Raw genomic sequence first — 17,500 nt, 5'->3', positions numbered from 1 at the left:
TAGATAGGAATATATAGATATACATACATACATACATACATACATACATACATACATACATACGTACGTACGTAAGGAAAGAAGTGGCAGATCTGTCGGTATATGTAGATAGATAGATAGATAGGAATATATAGACATACATACATACATACATACATACATACACACATGAGGAAAGAAGTGGCAGGTCTGTCGGAATCCGATTCCATGTTCCGAATCTCGATCCACACTGTCACAAAAAAAGTTCCCCGTGGCAGGTTTGACATGGGAGCAAAACCTTCATCGCGGTTTTTGCTCCAGCTTCATCATCGCTCTCCAGCAAGTTCTGTGAGCATGATTCTTTGAAATCTGTGTAAATGTTCAACCCTGAATTTTTTCTCTTTTTTTTTCTTTTTCTTTTTTTAATCAATACTTTTTTTTTGCTTTTTTTCTTTCTTTTTTTTTTCTTTTTTTTAAGTGGGGACTTTGCGCATTGTGGACACGCACAACATGATCTGGCAGTGATACGAGTTTGTGCTGTGTCAAATATTTCTTTCTGAATTTGCATTTGTTTATCTGATCACAAAATTATTACAGACAGTGTTGTAGCTTACTGTGTGTGAAATGCCTTCTGTTTTTGAATGTCTTCTTCTTTTCTTTTCTTTTTGTCAGCAAACGCCTTGTCAACGATTTCTCTTTTGGAAGTATTCCTGTATCTTGTATCACTTGGGGATGCAGATATTGTATTCAGTAGACCAGAATCTCTGTCTGCTGTCCATCTGATGAAACACGAACTGGATCTGTATTTTTGTTAATCCTGATTGTGGATTTCGGGGGAATACTGAGTTATTGATAATGTACAAGTGACTTAATTACGCCACTGATGTACAAGTAACAAATTAAGCCACCGGATATTGTGTACCAGTGTATGTGTGTGTGTGACTGTGCACGTGCGCGCGCCTGTGTGTGTATATATATATGTGTGTGTGGGAGGAGGGGCGGAGGGCGGGTGGGGGGGGGGGTATAGATGAATTACATGTTTTTCGTTGCCGTTCCTGAGATTACTGAGGAATCAATAAGGGACAAAACTGTAGCCGTCCCTTGCATATGAATCGTATAGCCTTTATTTGCCTTTTAAATTCCCCTCTTTTATTCCTTCTCTTTTTTTCTTTTTTTTCTTTCTTTCTTTCTTTCTTTTCTTTTTTAAGTTAACATTTTAAATAATTTCATTAACTACATCATCACATTGCCCTTATACTGTGTATGAGTATGAACAAGAATAAATGAACAGTAAGTTTCTATTTCCATTGTGCCAGACATTCCTTTCTGTTGTCATAATTGCTCCCTTCTCTTTCAGCTGCTCGTCAGGTCATAGGTAAGACACGGTACAACTGCTTATGACTAACAACTAGGTGAGTGGTAAGGATGTGTGTACATGTATATGCTTTACGGTGGTTGTTTTTTTGGGGTTTTTTTCTAAGTGCTCTGGACAGCCCACGTTTACCAATCAGTAATGTATTCGCCAATGAATCACAGTTAACTATATCTGATTAATGTCAAGTGTAGCTTACTGAATAAAGTGTTGCTATTCATCCCAGCACACAAACCAAATTAACATGGCTGAAAGTACTAGTGTACCTGTACACAAGCATCAGAATTCAACATTTCTATTTTTGATTTGTTGGTGTGGTTTGTGTGTGTGTTTTTTTTGGGGGGGTGGGGGGGGGAAGGGGGTTGGGTTTGTTGGGGTTTTTTTAGTCCAGTTATTTTTTGTTTTTTGTAGTCAGATCACTAACCACTGTAAAAAAAATAAAATAATAAAATGGAAAATGAAGTGGTGTGGCCACATCTGGCTTTCATCAGGACTGGCCAAGACCTTCCTGCAGGGAACAGTGCAGGGAGCAAGGAGAAGACACAGGCAGAAGAGATGGGAGGCATCATCTCAAGTGGACAGGTCTAACCCTGAGCAAGACAGGACAACCTTGAGAGACGGAGGAGGCTGGCTGCCAAATGTGTGGTCCCCCACAGTCTGTGAGACTACAGGTTGGATAGTCAGATCAGCTTTCATCTGTTTGGATATCATTCTCTTTTGGAAGGGGTGTATGTGCAGATAATTTCTTTTGTTTTATTTCAGTAATTCATGTTTCAAAGATGGAAATATTTTGCCTTCTGCTTAAGTACTCTGAAGGCCATTTATTGTTCCAACCTTCCGTCCTGGTATGTTTAGTTCGTCTTTATCTTGATCGGCTTATAATTATTTTCCTGGTGGTGCACGCACACACAAAGTGTATGCCTGTAGATTTACATACATGGGAGATCACGCACGTCTTGTCAAAATTGATGACTTGTTTCCTTCATCTTCTCTTGTATGTCTTTGTCGAATGTTAACTTGGGACAATTGTATATGTATTGTTTCGTGTGGAGCACTAACACTGCATTACACAGGGAGTTTGGACAAAGTAAGTACCATACATTTAATATTATCATCACAATTATAATTGTAACTTGTCTCCATTACACTGGGGAATTGCGCCATACAAGTACTTTATATCAAATATCATTATAACTATTATTGTGATTTGTATTTTACAGCCTAATTGTTAAGACCTAACATTAGACAAAATGGGCGAGTCGGTGGTGTGTGTGTGCAATGTTTCCCAAAGAAGAGAGGAGAGAGATGGTAGGAAAGAGGGGGGAACCTGGGAAGTTTTTGCTGCAGTGCAACTACTTACGTTGTCTGTGGAACTAACTTTTCTACTGACTTGTTAATTTTTATTGCACATAATACTTTTTATCACTGCAGACTTGTTGACATGAAAATCAGGCTGCTCTCCCCAGGGTGAGCACATCACTACATCGCAGCGCCACCCATTTTGTTATGTCTTTCCTTTTCATTTTTTGGCCTCCATGTGTTTGTATTAGTATCAGAGGGATTTTTTCTACAGCGGGTTCATTTATGTGTACTAATTGCATGCTGCACAAGGGATTTTTTTTTTTAATTTGTTTTTTTTTGTGTCCTCAGTTGGCAGCTCCACAGAACACCACATCATAAATCATCTCCAAACAGCCTATTTTCTACAACACTCATTTTTCGTCATCTTTGTCGGATAGACAGAAAGAGCACAAGAAGTGCATGCATGAATTATAACACATCATGCAACTGAAGACTGTTTCATGCATATGTGCACCTTAAACAGCTTGAAAAATGTGTAACTGTTTTGAAAATTCAATGCTTCACTTTCAACCCAAAATATGCAGTTATTATTAATACAGTGGTTTCAAATGAAAGCTGTGGTTTTTCATTAACAAAAAAAAAAAAAAAAAAAAAAAAACCTAGAGTATCTCTCGATAGGAGTGATTTAGTCCTTCAGTTTCAGTTTGTTTCTCAAGAAACATCACTGCCTTCAGACAAATCGATATACACTACACCACATCTGCTTGGCAAATAACAGACAGCAGCATAACTTAACGCTGAAGTCAGGCCTTGAGTGCATGCATATATAATAATCATATTTGTGTACCTATTGGAAAGGATTTCTCCTACAGGATTTTGCCAGAGGACAACACTTATATTGCCATGGGTTCTTCTCAGGTGCATGAAATGTGTGCTGCATACCAGAATTCCATTTAATGCCTCATTCAAAAGACTCAATTGCTCAGTTTGGTTTTCCAGTCAGACTTGAGAGATAGGGTGAGACCGGGATTCAAACCCAGACCCTAACACTCCTTTAGCAGAAAGTGTCTTAACCATTCTGCCACCTCCCTCCTGGGTCTTCCACCTCTGACCATCACAAGATTCTACAAGCAACACTGTGCACACACACCAACCTGCACACAACTACACACACACACCCTCACTTAAACACAAGTGCACACATGACAAGAAATACATGCACACACTCACACACAAACACATGCAAACAAAGGAATGGTGACCTAATAGTTACGTCTCCGCCAAGAAAGCAAGAAAATCGGAGGGTATGGAATGGAATCCCAGTCACTGGAATTTCCCCCCTCCACTAGGTCTTGCATGGTGATCTGGACACTTTACTCGGATAAGATGATAAACCGAGGTCCCATGTACAGCATAGTTTACACTCAGCGCTCGTAAAAGCACCTACAGCAACAAAAGGGCTGCCTTGGCAAAATTCTACAGAACATCAACTCAAAAACATGTATATTATATGCACATGCATGACTAAAACCGGACTTGCAATGACACAGGAAACAAATGATGAGTGCCTTACGACAGCTGTCAGTTGCCTCTATCCAGTAAGTTGTGCGAATGACCCCGTGTTTGTAAAGGGCTCAGACCTTGGTCTTGACCAACAATAAACACTAGATAAGCATCAATTCATATCAACAATCAACACACACTCACACACAGAGGCTCACACTAACATACACACCACTCTGACCATAAACAGACAAGTTGCAAAGCAAAATTTATTGCAGGATGTTGGCCATCCCACCAGAAAAACACACTTCCAATCAAGTAAGCCTGACCAAAAAAAAACCAAAAAAAAAAAAAAAAAAGTCCCCATAAATAATTAACGAATAAAAGATTGCTACATATTCTGAAATCACTTCAGAAAATATCCATAAACAAACAAAAAAATAGAAATTATAGGGGACCATACACCCTGACCGCGAGTATACATAAAATGTACACAGGTTTTAAGCATTGCGTAATGTGCATCCAATCAATCTGTTTTGCAGAGTTGTTATTAGGGTGGGCAGGTAATATTATTTCACATGACATTTTACAAGTCTTGCAAACGCTTTTTTTTTTTTTTTTTAATTCCTGGAAGTGGTGGGAAAAAGAACAAAGGATGACGAAAGCTTGTCAAAAATGAAGTCGTTTCAGGAGGATCTGACTTCCAACGCTATCCACCCCCACCTGTCATTCCCTTAATGCTACACTTTCCAACTGCACACCATCAATACTTTGCACTTTGCACACAGTCAATAATCTCAGCGGTATGGTTCCAATGCACTCGTGAATCTCACCTTCTCACAGACAAGATTGATATAATTTCTTAATTCTGTAAAATATAAATAAATAAATAAATAAATGAATATGGCCACCGTCACATGTTTGAGATTTGGAATAAAAATTGTCCATCTTTTTAAAAAGAGAAGAAAAGTTGTGTGATGTATGTTAAAAAGTTACCAACCCTTCATTCAATCACTGTAGCTGCAATGTGTGATGCAGTAGGTTGAGAAGGGGGGGGGGGTGGGAGACTTCAGGATCAAAACATCACTCTGGAGGATCATTGCCGTCTTCTGCCAACAAATCTCCAGCTCTTCCCACACTTCTTCCTCTCCCTTAAAACCATCCTTTTTTCACAGACAACCAACCCCCACCCCAAACACCTCTCCCCCTCATTCACCGGCCTCCTCCAACCCACCCACCCACCCCCTCTTATCCCCCTCCCCTGACTCTTCAAAGACCAAAGAAAGCAGGAGGTGGGGTGTGGGGCGAGGGGAAGGGTGTGAGTGTGTGAAAGCCAACAGGAGGCTCCTCAACGTCAATAATGTGCATGTGTGTCAAGCTGTCAGCGTACACGACCTCTTTTTCTTTCCTTCCTTCTACAGCCAGCAGATCCCAGGGAGGGGAATGGGGGAGATGAGGGGGGTAAAGGGGCTTTCAAAAAAACACCCATCCCCTTCAAACACCCAAAAGAAAAAAAAAACCCACTTGACATGGCACCAATGGGATGGGGGTGGTATGGTGAGACAGAGACAGAGACAGAGACAGACAGACAGAGGACAGAGAAAGAAATGTGAGAGTGAAAAGCCGTTGTATGGTAGGTACACAGTTGGACCTCGCTCTCCCACACACTGGTCCCCCAAAACTGCTGTCCTACTTGCCGCTGTCGCCCAGTTTTTTGATGCTGATCACTTTCTCATTTTTAACGGCCTTCAGCACTGTCACCTGTGCAACAACACAAACATTTCTTATTTATTATCAATACTTATAAAGCGCCTATCTTAGATCAGAGATCAAATTCTTCAGTGCTATATAAACAGTCATTTGCACAACAGGCTTCCTACGTGGGTAAAGCCTAATGACAGCTGTCTTTAGGTGCTCAACATTTGTTTCCTGTGCCTTTCTGTCAAGCTTCAATCACACACACATGTACCTATTAGCAGAGTGGATTTTTCTTCAGGATTTTGCTAGGTAGACCTGAAACACAACACAAAGATTGTGTTACCCGTAAAATCCAATGATCACTGCCAACACACTTCCGCACTGTCAACCTGTAAAGCAATACAAAGGTAACTATGTTACCTGTAAAAGAACACAAACATCACTGTCAGCAATACAAAGATCAGTCAACAGCCTTCAACAATGTCACCTGTAAAACAACAGAAAGATCACTGCATTACCTGTGAAACAACACAAAGAATATATATATATATAAATAAATATAATCATCATTGTTGTTGCTGTGCAATTCAATGTCGAGCAGATGAAGACTGCAGAAAAAAAAAAAAAACGAATCTGGAAATGAAACGAAGTTATTTCCATATGATTTTATATAAAGACAACGTCGCTTGCGCACTGTGAACTGCGGTGAAATACAGTACCAATTTAGCTTCTTTTTTTTTTTATTCCCCGCCAGTCTCCTCCATTCAGGATGGCTTTGCAACATGCAGGATGTTTTGCATATTTTTCATCTGCAACATGAAACATGTCATCAAAAGGAGCTGCTTATATCGAGAAGGATCGAATGAGTGTTCAGAACAGTTGCAATCTCTTCCATTCTGCACACATCTTGGGAGTCTGAATCTCATCAAACACATTCATACAGTAAATACACACGAAATATAAAACTCCAAAATGAGTCACTCCCCTGCCTCACATGTTTCTGAGAACTATATATATATATATATATATATATATATATATATATATATATATATATATATATATATATATATATATATATATATATATGTATATATATATATATAGATAGATAGATAGATAGACATATACAATCCATTCCAATAATTCTGGGGTGTAGTGTGGAGTGGCCTGATGCAGATGTCAGGAACAGGAATAAGGGGTTGTTTTTTCCTGACCTCTTGAAAATGATCCATTGATTAAACATGAACTGGTCAAATGACCCATAGTGTCCTGAACCATAACTTAACTCTGAATATGACAGTCTTTGTGTGACGTATAGTTTTAGTACTAGCACTGCTGCTATTAATCTTTCTCCCTCAGTGTTTTACACACAAAGTATATTTGTATGTCTATTTGATGCACACTCTGTTGCATACCCACAGTGTGAACTCAACACACTCAGGTAAGTGTACAAAAGACAATAAAACAAAGGCACCATAACATGTTTCAAATATATTCATTCAGTCAGAATAATTAGTTTGTAGCTGGTAGCGCCAGAATTTCTCACATCTCTTCCTGATAGACATGCTGGGTGTGTGGATCTGTTTGATGGCTGGGCACCACATGTCAGTAATCATGTCATCTCTCTCAACTATTCCCTCCTTCAAAGACTCACAGCACACACAGCAAAGCAGTCATCACTTACCATGATATCGTCGTCAGCTTTCTCCCTAATTTCCTTGCTTAGAGTCTCATCGTCGGGTAGTTTCAGGTCGTCACGCTGGTTGTTGGCTTCATCCATCAGACCCAGGAAGCCGTCGTCCGTTACATGTACCACCTGTGAAAGAAAACAAAAAAAGCAAAAAAAATAGAAAAAGGGCTCCAAATATTGACTTGTCTGATCGTCCAGGACAACTAAACCTGCTGGACAAGTGGAAACGCAATTCATTTAATTTCAATTAAAAAAACTTTGCATCAAACAACTGAAACAGAAAATTTTCTTTGGGCTCATACAAGTGCTTGTCAACAGATAATATCTGATGCAAAAACAAACAAGGCAAATATGTGATATAAAAACAAATAACAGTACACTCTTCCCTACGCCGTATGTTATGTTACAACGTTCTATGTTTTGAGTACCGCATTACAGAAAATACAATCTTCTACCATTAAATTAACTCCCCTGAGAGCTCTTTATCTCCTGAGTTCCATAAGCTAAAAATATTCACCTCGCTGTCATATTTACGGCGAAAGTTTTGCAAGTTTGTACGAAGCTCAAGTTGTGTTTGCAAAGCCATGACTGAACCTAGACAAACCCCAACACTTGCACAAGTATTGAAGAAATCTTTCACAATGCAAATAGTAGAGATGAAGATTGTGGGTTGAATGAGATACAAATGCGTGAAGTTGATGCCGAAGACGCCAATTTTGACATGGAGGATGACCACGCTGTTCATCTGGTGGACGACACTTCACTGATGTCATCCCACATACCCCACAGAAGGCTAGGCTACAAAGGAAGTGCAGAGTCTGCTGGAAGAAAGGGCAAAGAAAGGATGTGAGGTTCTACTGCCCAGACTGCCCCAGCAAACCAGCACTGTATAGACTGTTTCCGCAAGTACTAAAGTGTTTTTACTGGCGATAGACACCCTTTTCATTCTTTGTGTGGACTGTGTTGGAGTCTTATGGACCTGGACACTGCTGCTCAGCCTTGACAGTGTGTCTGGTTGATCACAACAGTCACAAGAAAGACTGGTTGATAATGATAACCTGGTTGATGTTATAGCACCTACATGATGGAATGACAGTCCTTTTCTCTTTTTTTTTCTTTTTTTTTTAATTATTGCATTTTATGGAATTTCTCTGTCAGACTGACTCATTATTTGAACATGTGAGTAAAAAACAAAATCTTGGTTCATGCACTTATCTTCAGTACTTTTTGAAATATAAGCAAATTAAAATCATTGGCATGTTTTTCCTGTTTTTCTGAAAATTTTCTCAGCATTGGCTATAGCAAAATGAACTAGCAGTAAAGCAGTTAAGAAAAACACAACATTCTATGACAAGTGAAGTAAAGAAGTAAATTTATAATCTGTACATCCTTCCTGGATAGCTATGTAAACATATCATCAGATAAAAGGAAAACAATCAGGTAAGAAAAATATAGCATTCTAAGACACAAGTGAAATGGAAAAAAAACAAGCCCATACACCCTTGATTACAATCATAACAATAATCAGTTAAAAGGAAACAATTCAGGCAAGAAAAAATAACATTCCAAAACACAAGTGAAATATACATTAAACAAAAAATAAATAAATAAAAAACGCCCTTTCTTGACAACCATGCACACATCAATCAAGTACAAAGTAAAACATTCAGTGTATGAAAATCAACATTAAAAGACTATGCCAACAACTGAAAAGTCTACACAGTATAAACATAGAAAGGCACAACTGCAACTAAGAATATTATAAGTCTGATTATGATGACCCTAACCCCCGCCTCATAAAAAAACGGTCTACACTTGTCTGTTTGTCTTCTCTAAGTTTTGACTGTCAGTGAAAGAGCGAATAAGCATCAGAGCAGACCAACCAACCTTCCTTCCTCCTCTTTTCATGTGAGACCCGGTGTCTTCTATCAAAAAAATGTGCCAACACAAATGTCAAGGGTTTGATTTGAATTCACCTGTCGGTGGGACTTAGGTAACTGTTTGTCTGTTCTTACAGTTAGTGATGAAACAAATCAGGCACTTTTCCTGTAATGTGTGTGTGTGTGTGTGTGTGTGTGTGTGTGTGTGTGGCTGAGTTTGGTTAGTCATTTTCAGGCATGGTTTTGTGTGTGTGTGTGTGTGTGTGCGTGTGCGTGTGGCTGAGTTTGGTTAGTCATTTTCAGGCATGGCTGTGTGTGTGTGTGTGTGTGTGTGTGTGTGTGGCCGAGTTTAGTCAGTCATTTTCAGGCATGGCTGTGTGTGTGTGTGTGTGTGTGGCTAAGTTTGGTTCGTCATTTTTCAGGCATGGCTGTGTGTGTGTGTGTGGCTAAGTTTGGTTCGTCATTTTTCAGGCATGGCTGTGTGTGTGTGTGTGTGGCTGAGTTTGGTTCGTCATTTTTCAGGCATGGCTGTGTGTGTGTGTGTGGCTGAGTTTGGTTCGTCATTTTTCAGGCATGGCTGTGTGTGTGTGTGTGTGTGTGTGTGTGTGTGTGTGTGTGTGTGTGTGTGTGTGTGTGTGGCTAAGTTTGGTTCGTCATTTTTCAGGCATGGCTGTGTGTGTGTGTGTGTGTGTGTGTGTGTGTGTGTGTGTGTGTGTGTGTGTGTGGCTAAGTTTGGTTCGTCATTTTTCAGGCATGGCTGTGTGTGTGTGTGTGGCTGAGTTTGGTTCGTCATTTTTCAGGCATGGCTGTGTGTGTGTGTGTGTGTGTGTGTGTGTGTGTGTGTGTGTGTGTGTGTGTGTGTGTGGCTAAGTTTGGTTCGTCCTTTTTCAGGCATGGCTGTGTGTGTGTGTGTGTGTGTGTGTGTGTGTGTGTGTGTGGCTAAGTTTGGTTCGTCATTTTTCAGGCATGGCTGTGTGTGTGTGTGTGGCTGAGTTTGGTTCGTCATTTTTCAGGCATGGCTGTGTGTGTGTGTGTGTGTGTGTGTGTGTGGCTAAGTTTGGTTCGTCATTTTTCAGGCATGGCTGTGTGTGTGTGTGTGTGTGTGTGTGTGGCTAAGTTTGGTTTGTCATTTTCAGGCATGGCTGTGTGTGTGTGTGTGTGTGGCTAAGTTTGGTTCGTCATTTTCAGACATGGCTGTGTGTGTGTGTGTGTGTGCGTGTGTGTGTGTGTGTGGCTAAGTTTGGTTCGTCATTTTTCAGGCGTGTGTGTGTGTGTGTGTGTGTGTGTGTGTGTGTGTGGCTAAGTTTGGTTCGTCATTTTTCAGGCATGGCTGTGTGTGTGTGGCTGAGTTTGGTTAGTCATTTTCAGACATGGCTGTGTGTGACTGGGCGATTGCTGGTGTGTCCAGTCTAACTCTGAGAAATGTGCTATACTGATGCCTTTTTTTTTTCTTCTTTTTTTTTAATTAAACCACAGCCAGAGAGCAGCAGCCTCACCTGGTACTCTGTACGCTGGACACGGGGGCACTCCACATTGTGGGTGGAGGGGCAGATGTCTTCGTACTTCTTGTTGGTGAACAGGTCCATGGCCACAATGTGAACCTGCACACACATACACAACAACACATAAACCTCACTAATCCACCAGCCACTTTAGCCTAGTGATTAGCATCACAGACTGATGACTTGGAGATCGCAGGTTCGGTCCCTATCAAGTGGACTTTTTTTTTACCCATGACCACCACCTATGTAGAACTGAATGTGCTACGGGCTCAAACAGGAAGACTAGGACAACAGATGTGAGGGTCATCCACTCCACAGATATATGCGTCTTTCAGAGTTTTGCTCAAATCTCCTTAACAATAATACAGATGTCTGGTTGATACCAAGATATATATTACTGGAGTACAACCTTGTCAAGCAATCCTTTTCTCATCATCAAAATAAAAAACAATATTAAAAAACCTCATACTGATCCAGAGAGGCCACTCTCACTACATCTCTCTTCAGTACTCTTGACATTGAATGCATTGGTACTGTTATTCAACTATCCCTTCTGACTATCTTTCTTGAAGAACTATTTATGTCCATATTAATTATCATGAACACCAATCGCTGGCTGAAATTTTACACAGTTGCATTTTGTCCAACCTACCACACAAGGTCAAATCAGGACTTTCCAAATAATTTAATAAAAAAAATTCAACTGCATTAAACACAAAACTCTGTCCCATCCAGGGAAAAAAATTAACTGCAAAACAACATAGTTCTTGATATTAACTCATTGAAGTTCACCACCCGCTCAGAACAACATGCCGAAGTGCAAGATACGATGAATCTCCAATTTTTTTTTCATACACTCAGCAGTGTTCAATTAAAGGGAAACTAATCAGGCTTTCTTGAAGGACCAGTCTAGGAAAAACTGAGTTATTTCCCCTTGACCGTTAAACACGTGAAAGACTTTTTTTCTCCATCTTTCTTGACCCGGTCAGAGGTCGCGATTTTTATACAACATGGTGGCGCAGTGAACGTACTCCCTGCATGAGGCTGTCGAAACTGTGACAGGAGGATCAGACATTGAACGTGACCTCCTGGACACTGGTGACGAATTCCCTGATGATTTTTCTGATGAGGACATTCAGCTAGTACCAGATGACGATTTTGAAAGTGACGACGAAACAATGCTGACTGACCCCTACGACGCCAAGACAGAAATTGACAGTGACACAAGTGACGGACATACTGCACGCCAAGATGACTTGACTGTAGATACTGACGATGAGGAACAAGAGTATTTGTATGAGTGGGTAAAAGACCTGACAAGCTTCCCACTGGCTGCACCTTTCACTGGGACCCCAGGACTCTCACCGACTTTCCAGACACGCCCACTCTTGTCGAGGTGAATATGTTTACAATTTGATATTGTTGCTAATTCATTTCTTGTGTAAATAATGGTAATTTTTACAAGTTTTAATGAATAATTTGTATAGATCAATGTAAAATTATCATTTTGTGTGTGTGCGCTTTTTAAATTGTGTGGGTGTGTCTGTGCAATGCGTGTGTCAGTGTATTATGCATGGGCATGTCTGTGCACGTGTATTATTTATACTATCACTCCTGAATTATTATGCATGAGTATATGCTGTGTAATACTACTGATGTTTATTTTGCCTTTTTTTTTTTGTTGTTGCAATACATGCAAAAGCTTTTCTTCTTTTTTTTTCTTCTTTTTTTCTTATGACAGCTTTGTTACAGAAATTCAAAACACTTTACACATATCAGGAGGAGATCTGCCAGACACAGGAGCAGACATGGGGAGACTGAGGCCAGGCAGTCACTGGCCTGCTAACATTCCACCCACCAAGAAGCAGCAGACCAGGAAAACACAGAGAGGGTGCAAGGTGTGTTACGCCAAACACAAAGCACAAGGAGCGTCACGTCAAGAGGTGAAAAATGCACACAAAAAAGCCACCACTATCATGTGTAATCAGTGTAAAGTGCCCCTCTGTGCTGTTCAATACTTTGAGGTGTTCCACACAGTCAAGGACTACAGCATATAATAATCTAGCTGCAGCAGAAATTTGTAAATAGGTTTTTTCTTCTTTTTTCAAGAGATGGATTTGTATGGTTTTGTGTTTTCTGTTTTTCCAAAGTTGTGATCTTCTACTTTGTTTTTTTAACAGTTTGTTGTGCAACATTTGACTTCAAACTGATTCATGAGAATCAGGGAATTTTACTGTGTGAGAAAATCATCTTATGCTTCTTTGTGGATTAGCTGATGGATATGACATGCCTGGTGAGTACAGTATACCCACTTTTCATTTTTTTTGTTTTTGTTTTTCAGTATTTAGTGACATAATTTAAAATATCTATACAAAAATATTAGCAGCATTAAACTAGAAAACTGTTTTAAATTGTTAAAAGACGAGATAGTAAACTTTCTAGTGACATTTAAGTTGTATGTCTTTGTCTCTGTGTGAAAGTGTGTTGAATTTTTCAAATATGTCCACATCTGCCCATCACAGCAAAACTACATGAACTATTTAATGACATCTCCATGGAGTTAATTACAACAGCACAATACAGTGTCTTGCAAAAGCTCTGCACTTCATCCTCAAGTGACTGTTTCACCACCACATCACTGGGTCTGAATCTTTAAAATCACACACTAACTTGTTCAACTACAAGAAGTGACACCAAAAAGGAAAAAGAAAGTGAGCGTACCTTGGCATGGCCGTGTTTGCCAGTCTTGGAGGTGGACATCTCCACAATCTTGCAAGGGTGTCCCTTGATCATCACAAACTCATTTTTCCTCAGGGCTGAGCACTGCTTGGGATAGGTGTCCGAGGCCCCAGAGGCACCGGTGTCAAAGAGTTCATCATGATCGTCTGCCATAGTGCTGCCTGACAGCCCACAGGGAAAAACAATACACATTCACAGAACACATCACTCAGGAATTATACAAGCAAAAACTGTAAAAGATGGAGGATTTTAACCCCTAGGCTGCCTGTATGAAGATAACTCATCAGCACAGCCGTGTATGCTTCGCTGCCATAGTGACAAGATAACTTGACATTGAAATGTTCAGACTTTTCCCTGGTTTGTATGGAGTTTATTGACAAAAACACTGGTAGCTTTTGCCTGGGGAATCTTTCTAAATTCTATTGATAGCTTGAAACCCCATCCACATCTTATATTTTTCTTGTCTTAGAGACAATTCTCATTCTAAACCTCCTTAATGTGGAGTATATATTACAATGTTATTAACCAATATATATACCTTTTTCCATCTTCAAAACGAAACATATTGGAATGAGTACAGGGAAAGAGATGTGGATATTGCCTAAGTTTTAACTGGGTACATATTCTGGCTTGAGTTGACACATTCCTGGCTAAAGCTGAGGGTAGTCATGACTTTCTCCATTGAGCGACTGGCGATCTTTTATTTTTTTCTTTTTTTTAATAGAATACAGTGACCACACACACACTTTGCTGCTTTCTTAAAACTGAAAGTGTGATTCACCTAAATATTCTATTCTTTGTTTCAATACATTCCATATTACTCCTTTCCCTTCCAAATCAAATAGTATTTCACTCAATAAGTGAATTACTGGATTAGATACACATATCCAAAAGAAAAAATACGTATGGGTCATTACTCTGATAAACTTCTGGAAGATGGTAAAACTCAACAGTTTGCACCAAAATGATGCAACAAAAAAGACGAGTTCATTTGCGCTAGGCGAAAAAAAAAAACATGGCAAAAAAGGCGTTGTCTTCCGGCATAATTCTGTAAAAGATATCTACTCTGATGGATTCACAAATATATATGCGTGCACTCGAGTCCTGACTAGCGTGTTTGGTTATGCTGCTGTCTCAGTCTGGTATCTGCCCAGCAGATGTGGTTTAGCGGAAGTTTTGTACAAACGCAATGATGGTGAACTGAAACAGAAACTTCTGTGAGGGAGGATGGGAGGAGGTGGTTGGGAACAACAAAGCAAACTTTCCACAGCGATATTAACTTTCACATTAAAGGCAGGTGGACAGATTTTGAAAGAATATCAACTTTCTGTCGCTCAAGACCACGGTTTGCGGTAACTCTACCAACTGTTACTGTGACCGTCCCGTTATGCAGACACTTTCGTTCCGTACAGATTGCCAACTGTATTTCATTTTACTTACAGTATACGTTTGACACTTTACTCCTGTCGAACAACATATCCAGTCTAAAGCCAATACAACAGAGCGATTCTTTATCATGCTAGACATGTCTCGCTTCAAGTATTTCACAAAATAAATGCGTTTTTACGATAATAATCCTTTACTCACGTGTACTTCTTCGATATTCCTCAAGCAGTGCAGAATGAGAGCGCATGCGTCACTTGTTGTCAACCAGCGCCACCAACACAAGGGCAAACAACTCGGTTACTTGTGTTCCTTTGTTTAGCGCCCATCCCTTTACTGACAAGCAACGGGTTTTTTTTTTTAATTTTTTGGTACGTTTTGGGGGAAGAAAAAAAGAGACCTAATTCTTCCGTACCATCCTTTCTTGTGTGTGAAAAATATCGCTCTGGATAATCTGTTATCATCAAAGTACCAAAGATCAAAGATCGAGAAACAATATCATTGACTGACTTAAAATGAAAAGAAAACGTAATATGAAAGAACCAGAAACGGAAAGGGGATATCATCTTGACGGGCGCAATACCTACTGATTAAGTTTGACTTTCAATCTGAGGGTCCCGGGTTCGAATCTCGATAACGGCGCCTGGTGGAGATTTTTCCGATCTCCCAGGCCACTGACATATGTGCAGACCTGCTAGTTTCTGAACCCCCAATGTGTGTATGCGCTCGCAGATCAAACTGATACGCACGTTAAAGATCCTGTAATCCAAGTCAGTGAACGGTGGGTTAGTTAGGGAGCACAGATCTATATATATTTTTTTTTTTTTTTTTTTTTTTTTTTTTTTAAGATCAGTGGTTATCGAGACACGAAAATACCCAGCATGCATCAACCTTGACAGAATCATCGGCAAGTCGATGTCGGTCGTGTAACAGTAACTAAGAAGAATCTCTCTCTCTCTCTCTCTCTCTCTCTCTCTCTCTCTCTCTCTCTCTCTCTCTATCTATCTTATTTTTAAACGAAATTCTTGAAATGATGATTAGGACGCCTCAAGAGACTGTGGGACCTTTTATAATTACATCCCCAAATGCTGTTCAGTCTACCACAACCGTTTGGCTTTCTTTCTTTTGTGTGTGATTGATTTTGTTTTTGTTGTTATCGTTGTTGTTTTTGTTGTCGTTGAGAGTCACACACACACACACACACACACACACACACACACACACACACACACACACACACACACACACACTGACACACAAGCACACTGGCACACACACACACACACACACACACACACACAAGCACACTGGCACACACACACACACACACACACACACACACACACACGCGCACGCACGCACACAGCGCCGAAAGCCCAATACTCTAACCACTTGAGGCTCTTGCGCCGGTCTGTCCGTCACAAAAACTGACCAATTTTTCGCGATGACGGCTGACTCGGAAAGTTTTAACTGAGTGGGTCCGTCACACCGTAACATGACACGGCCCACTGAATATGTACTTCTACTTCTTCAGTTCCATTTGACGACCCGGCAACTTGGCATCCGTGTCAGTGTGCTGACTCGCCAGTGAAAACTGTCGTCAGTTTGTGCTGGGAGCCCGGGTTGCTGTTGGGAGCAATTCAACTGGGCTGGCGAGGGACTCGGACGTCGGACTCGGGACTCGGGGGGGGCGCAGTCCGGCACCAGCTGGTATGTTCGAGTCTCCAGCTTGGCTTCCGAGTCGCCCCCCCAGTATCAGTGTCAGTATCAGCAGCTGAAGGAGGCGTAGTCACTGCGTTGGGTCAAATCCATCAGTATACGCTACTGTGACACCACAGTCTGCCAAGCAGATGCCTGACCAGCAGCGTTAGTAACCCAACGCGCTTAGTCAGGCCTTGAGAAAAAAATATATAAAAATAATTTTAAAATTTTTTAGATATGCTATATATATATATATATATATATATATATATATATATATATATATATATATATATATAACTGACAGTCCAAGTCTTCCGAGGCTGTGACACCACTTCATACCAGTGGAGATAAAACTGACTCGGAAGGGGCCTCGACCCCTAATCAAGTTTGGCGGCTCTGGGGAAGGATCCTTATATGACGATGACAATATATATATTTTTTTTTATTCCCATAACTCTTTTGAGTCATAGAGAAACAAGGGAACATGACAACAACAGGATGACGGCCACGTGACAGAAGAAGATGGAAGATATTTGAAACGGAAGAAACAAAAGAGGAGATAATACAAATGGGGCGGGGAACTAATGAAATAAAATAAAATAAAATGCCAGATGTAATCATCAGTCTGATACAATGTATAATCTCACGGTAGTCCCTGGGTTATGGGAGATAACCATTCCCATACAAATTATCTTCCTTTTTCTCAGTTCAATCATCATAGTAATTCAGTGCATTTCCTGAAAAC

The 17,500-nt window shown here is 40.3% G+C and overlaps 1 protein-coding gene across 2 annotated transcripts in view; it reads right to left on the bottom strand.

Annotated features, from left to right (window-relative positions):
- Positions 1-5,207: 5,207 nt before the first annotated feature.
- LOC143301822 (eukaryotic translation initiation factor 5A-1-like) overlaps positions 5,208-17,500 on the bottom strand; it is a 13,221-nt gene continuing 928 nt past the window's right edge. Inside the window, exons 1-5 of one of the 2 annotated variants that reach the window (XM_076616223.1) lie at positions 15,256-15,399; positions 13,651-13,829; positions 10,924-11,028; positions 7,542-7,673; positions 5,208-5,917 (exon numbers count right to left, since the gene is read on the bottom strand). In XM_076616223.1, the coding sequence (XP_076472338.1) occupies positions 5,846-5,917; positions 7,542-7,673; positions 10,924-11,028; positions 13,651-13,829; positions 15,256-15,301 (534 nt within the window). In that variant the 5' untranslated portion in view covers positions 15,302-15,399 and the 3' untranslated portion in view covers positions 5,208-5,845. Of the gene's footprint in view, positions 5,918-7,541; positions 7,674-10,923; positions 11,029-13,650; positions 13,830-15,255; positions 15,400-17,500 lie in introns of those variants that run through there. The other variant, XM_076616222.1, reaches the window with a different exon arrangement.

Source organism: Babylonia areolata, chromosome 28, assembly GCF_041734735.1.
Source record: "Babylonia areolata isolate BAREFJ2019XMU chromosome 28, ASM4173473v1, whole genome shotgun sequence".
NCBI classification, from domain to species: domain Eukaryota; kingdom Metazoa; phylum Mollusca; class Gastropoda; order Neogastropoda; family Buccinidae; genus Babylonia; species Babylonia areolata.
Note: the sequence above shows the minus strand (reverse complement) of the source record. Positions and strands in the feature narration are given on the sequence as shown.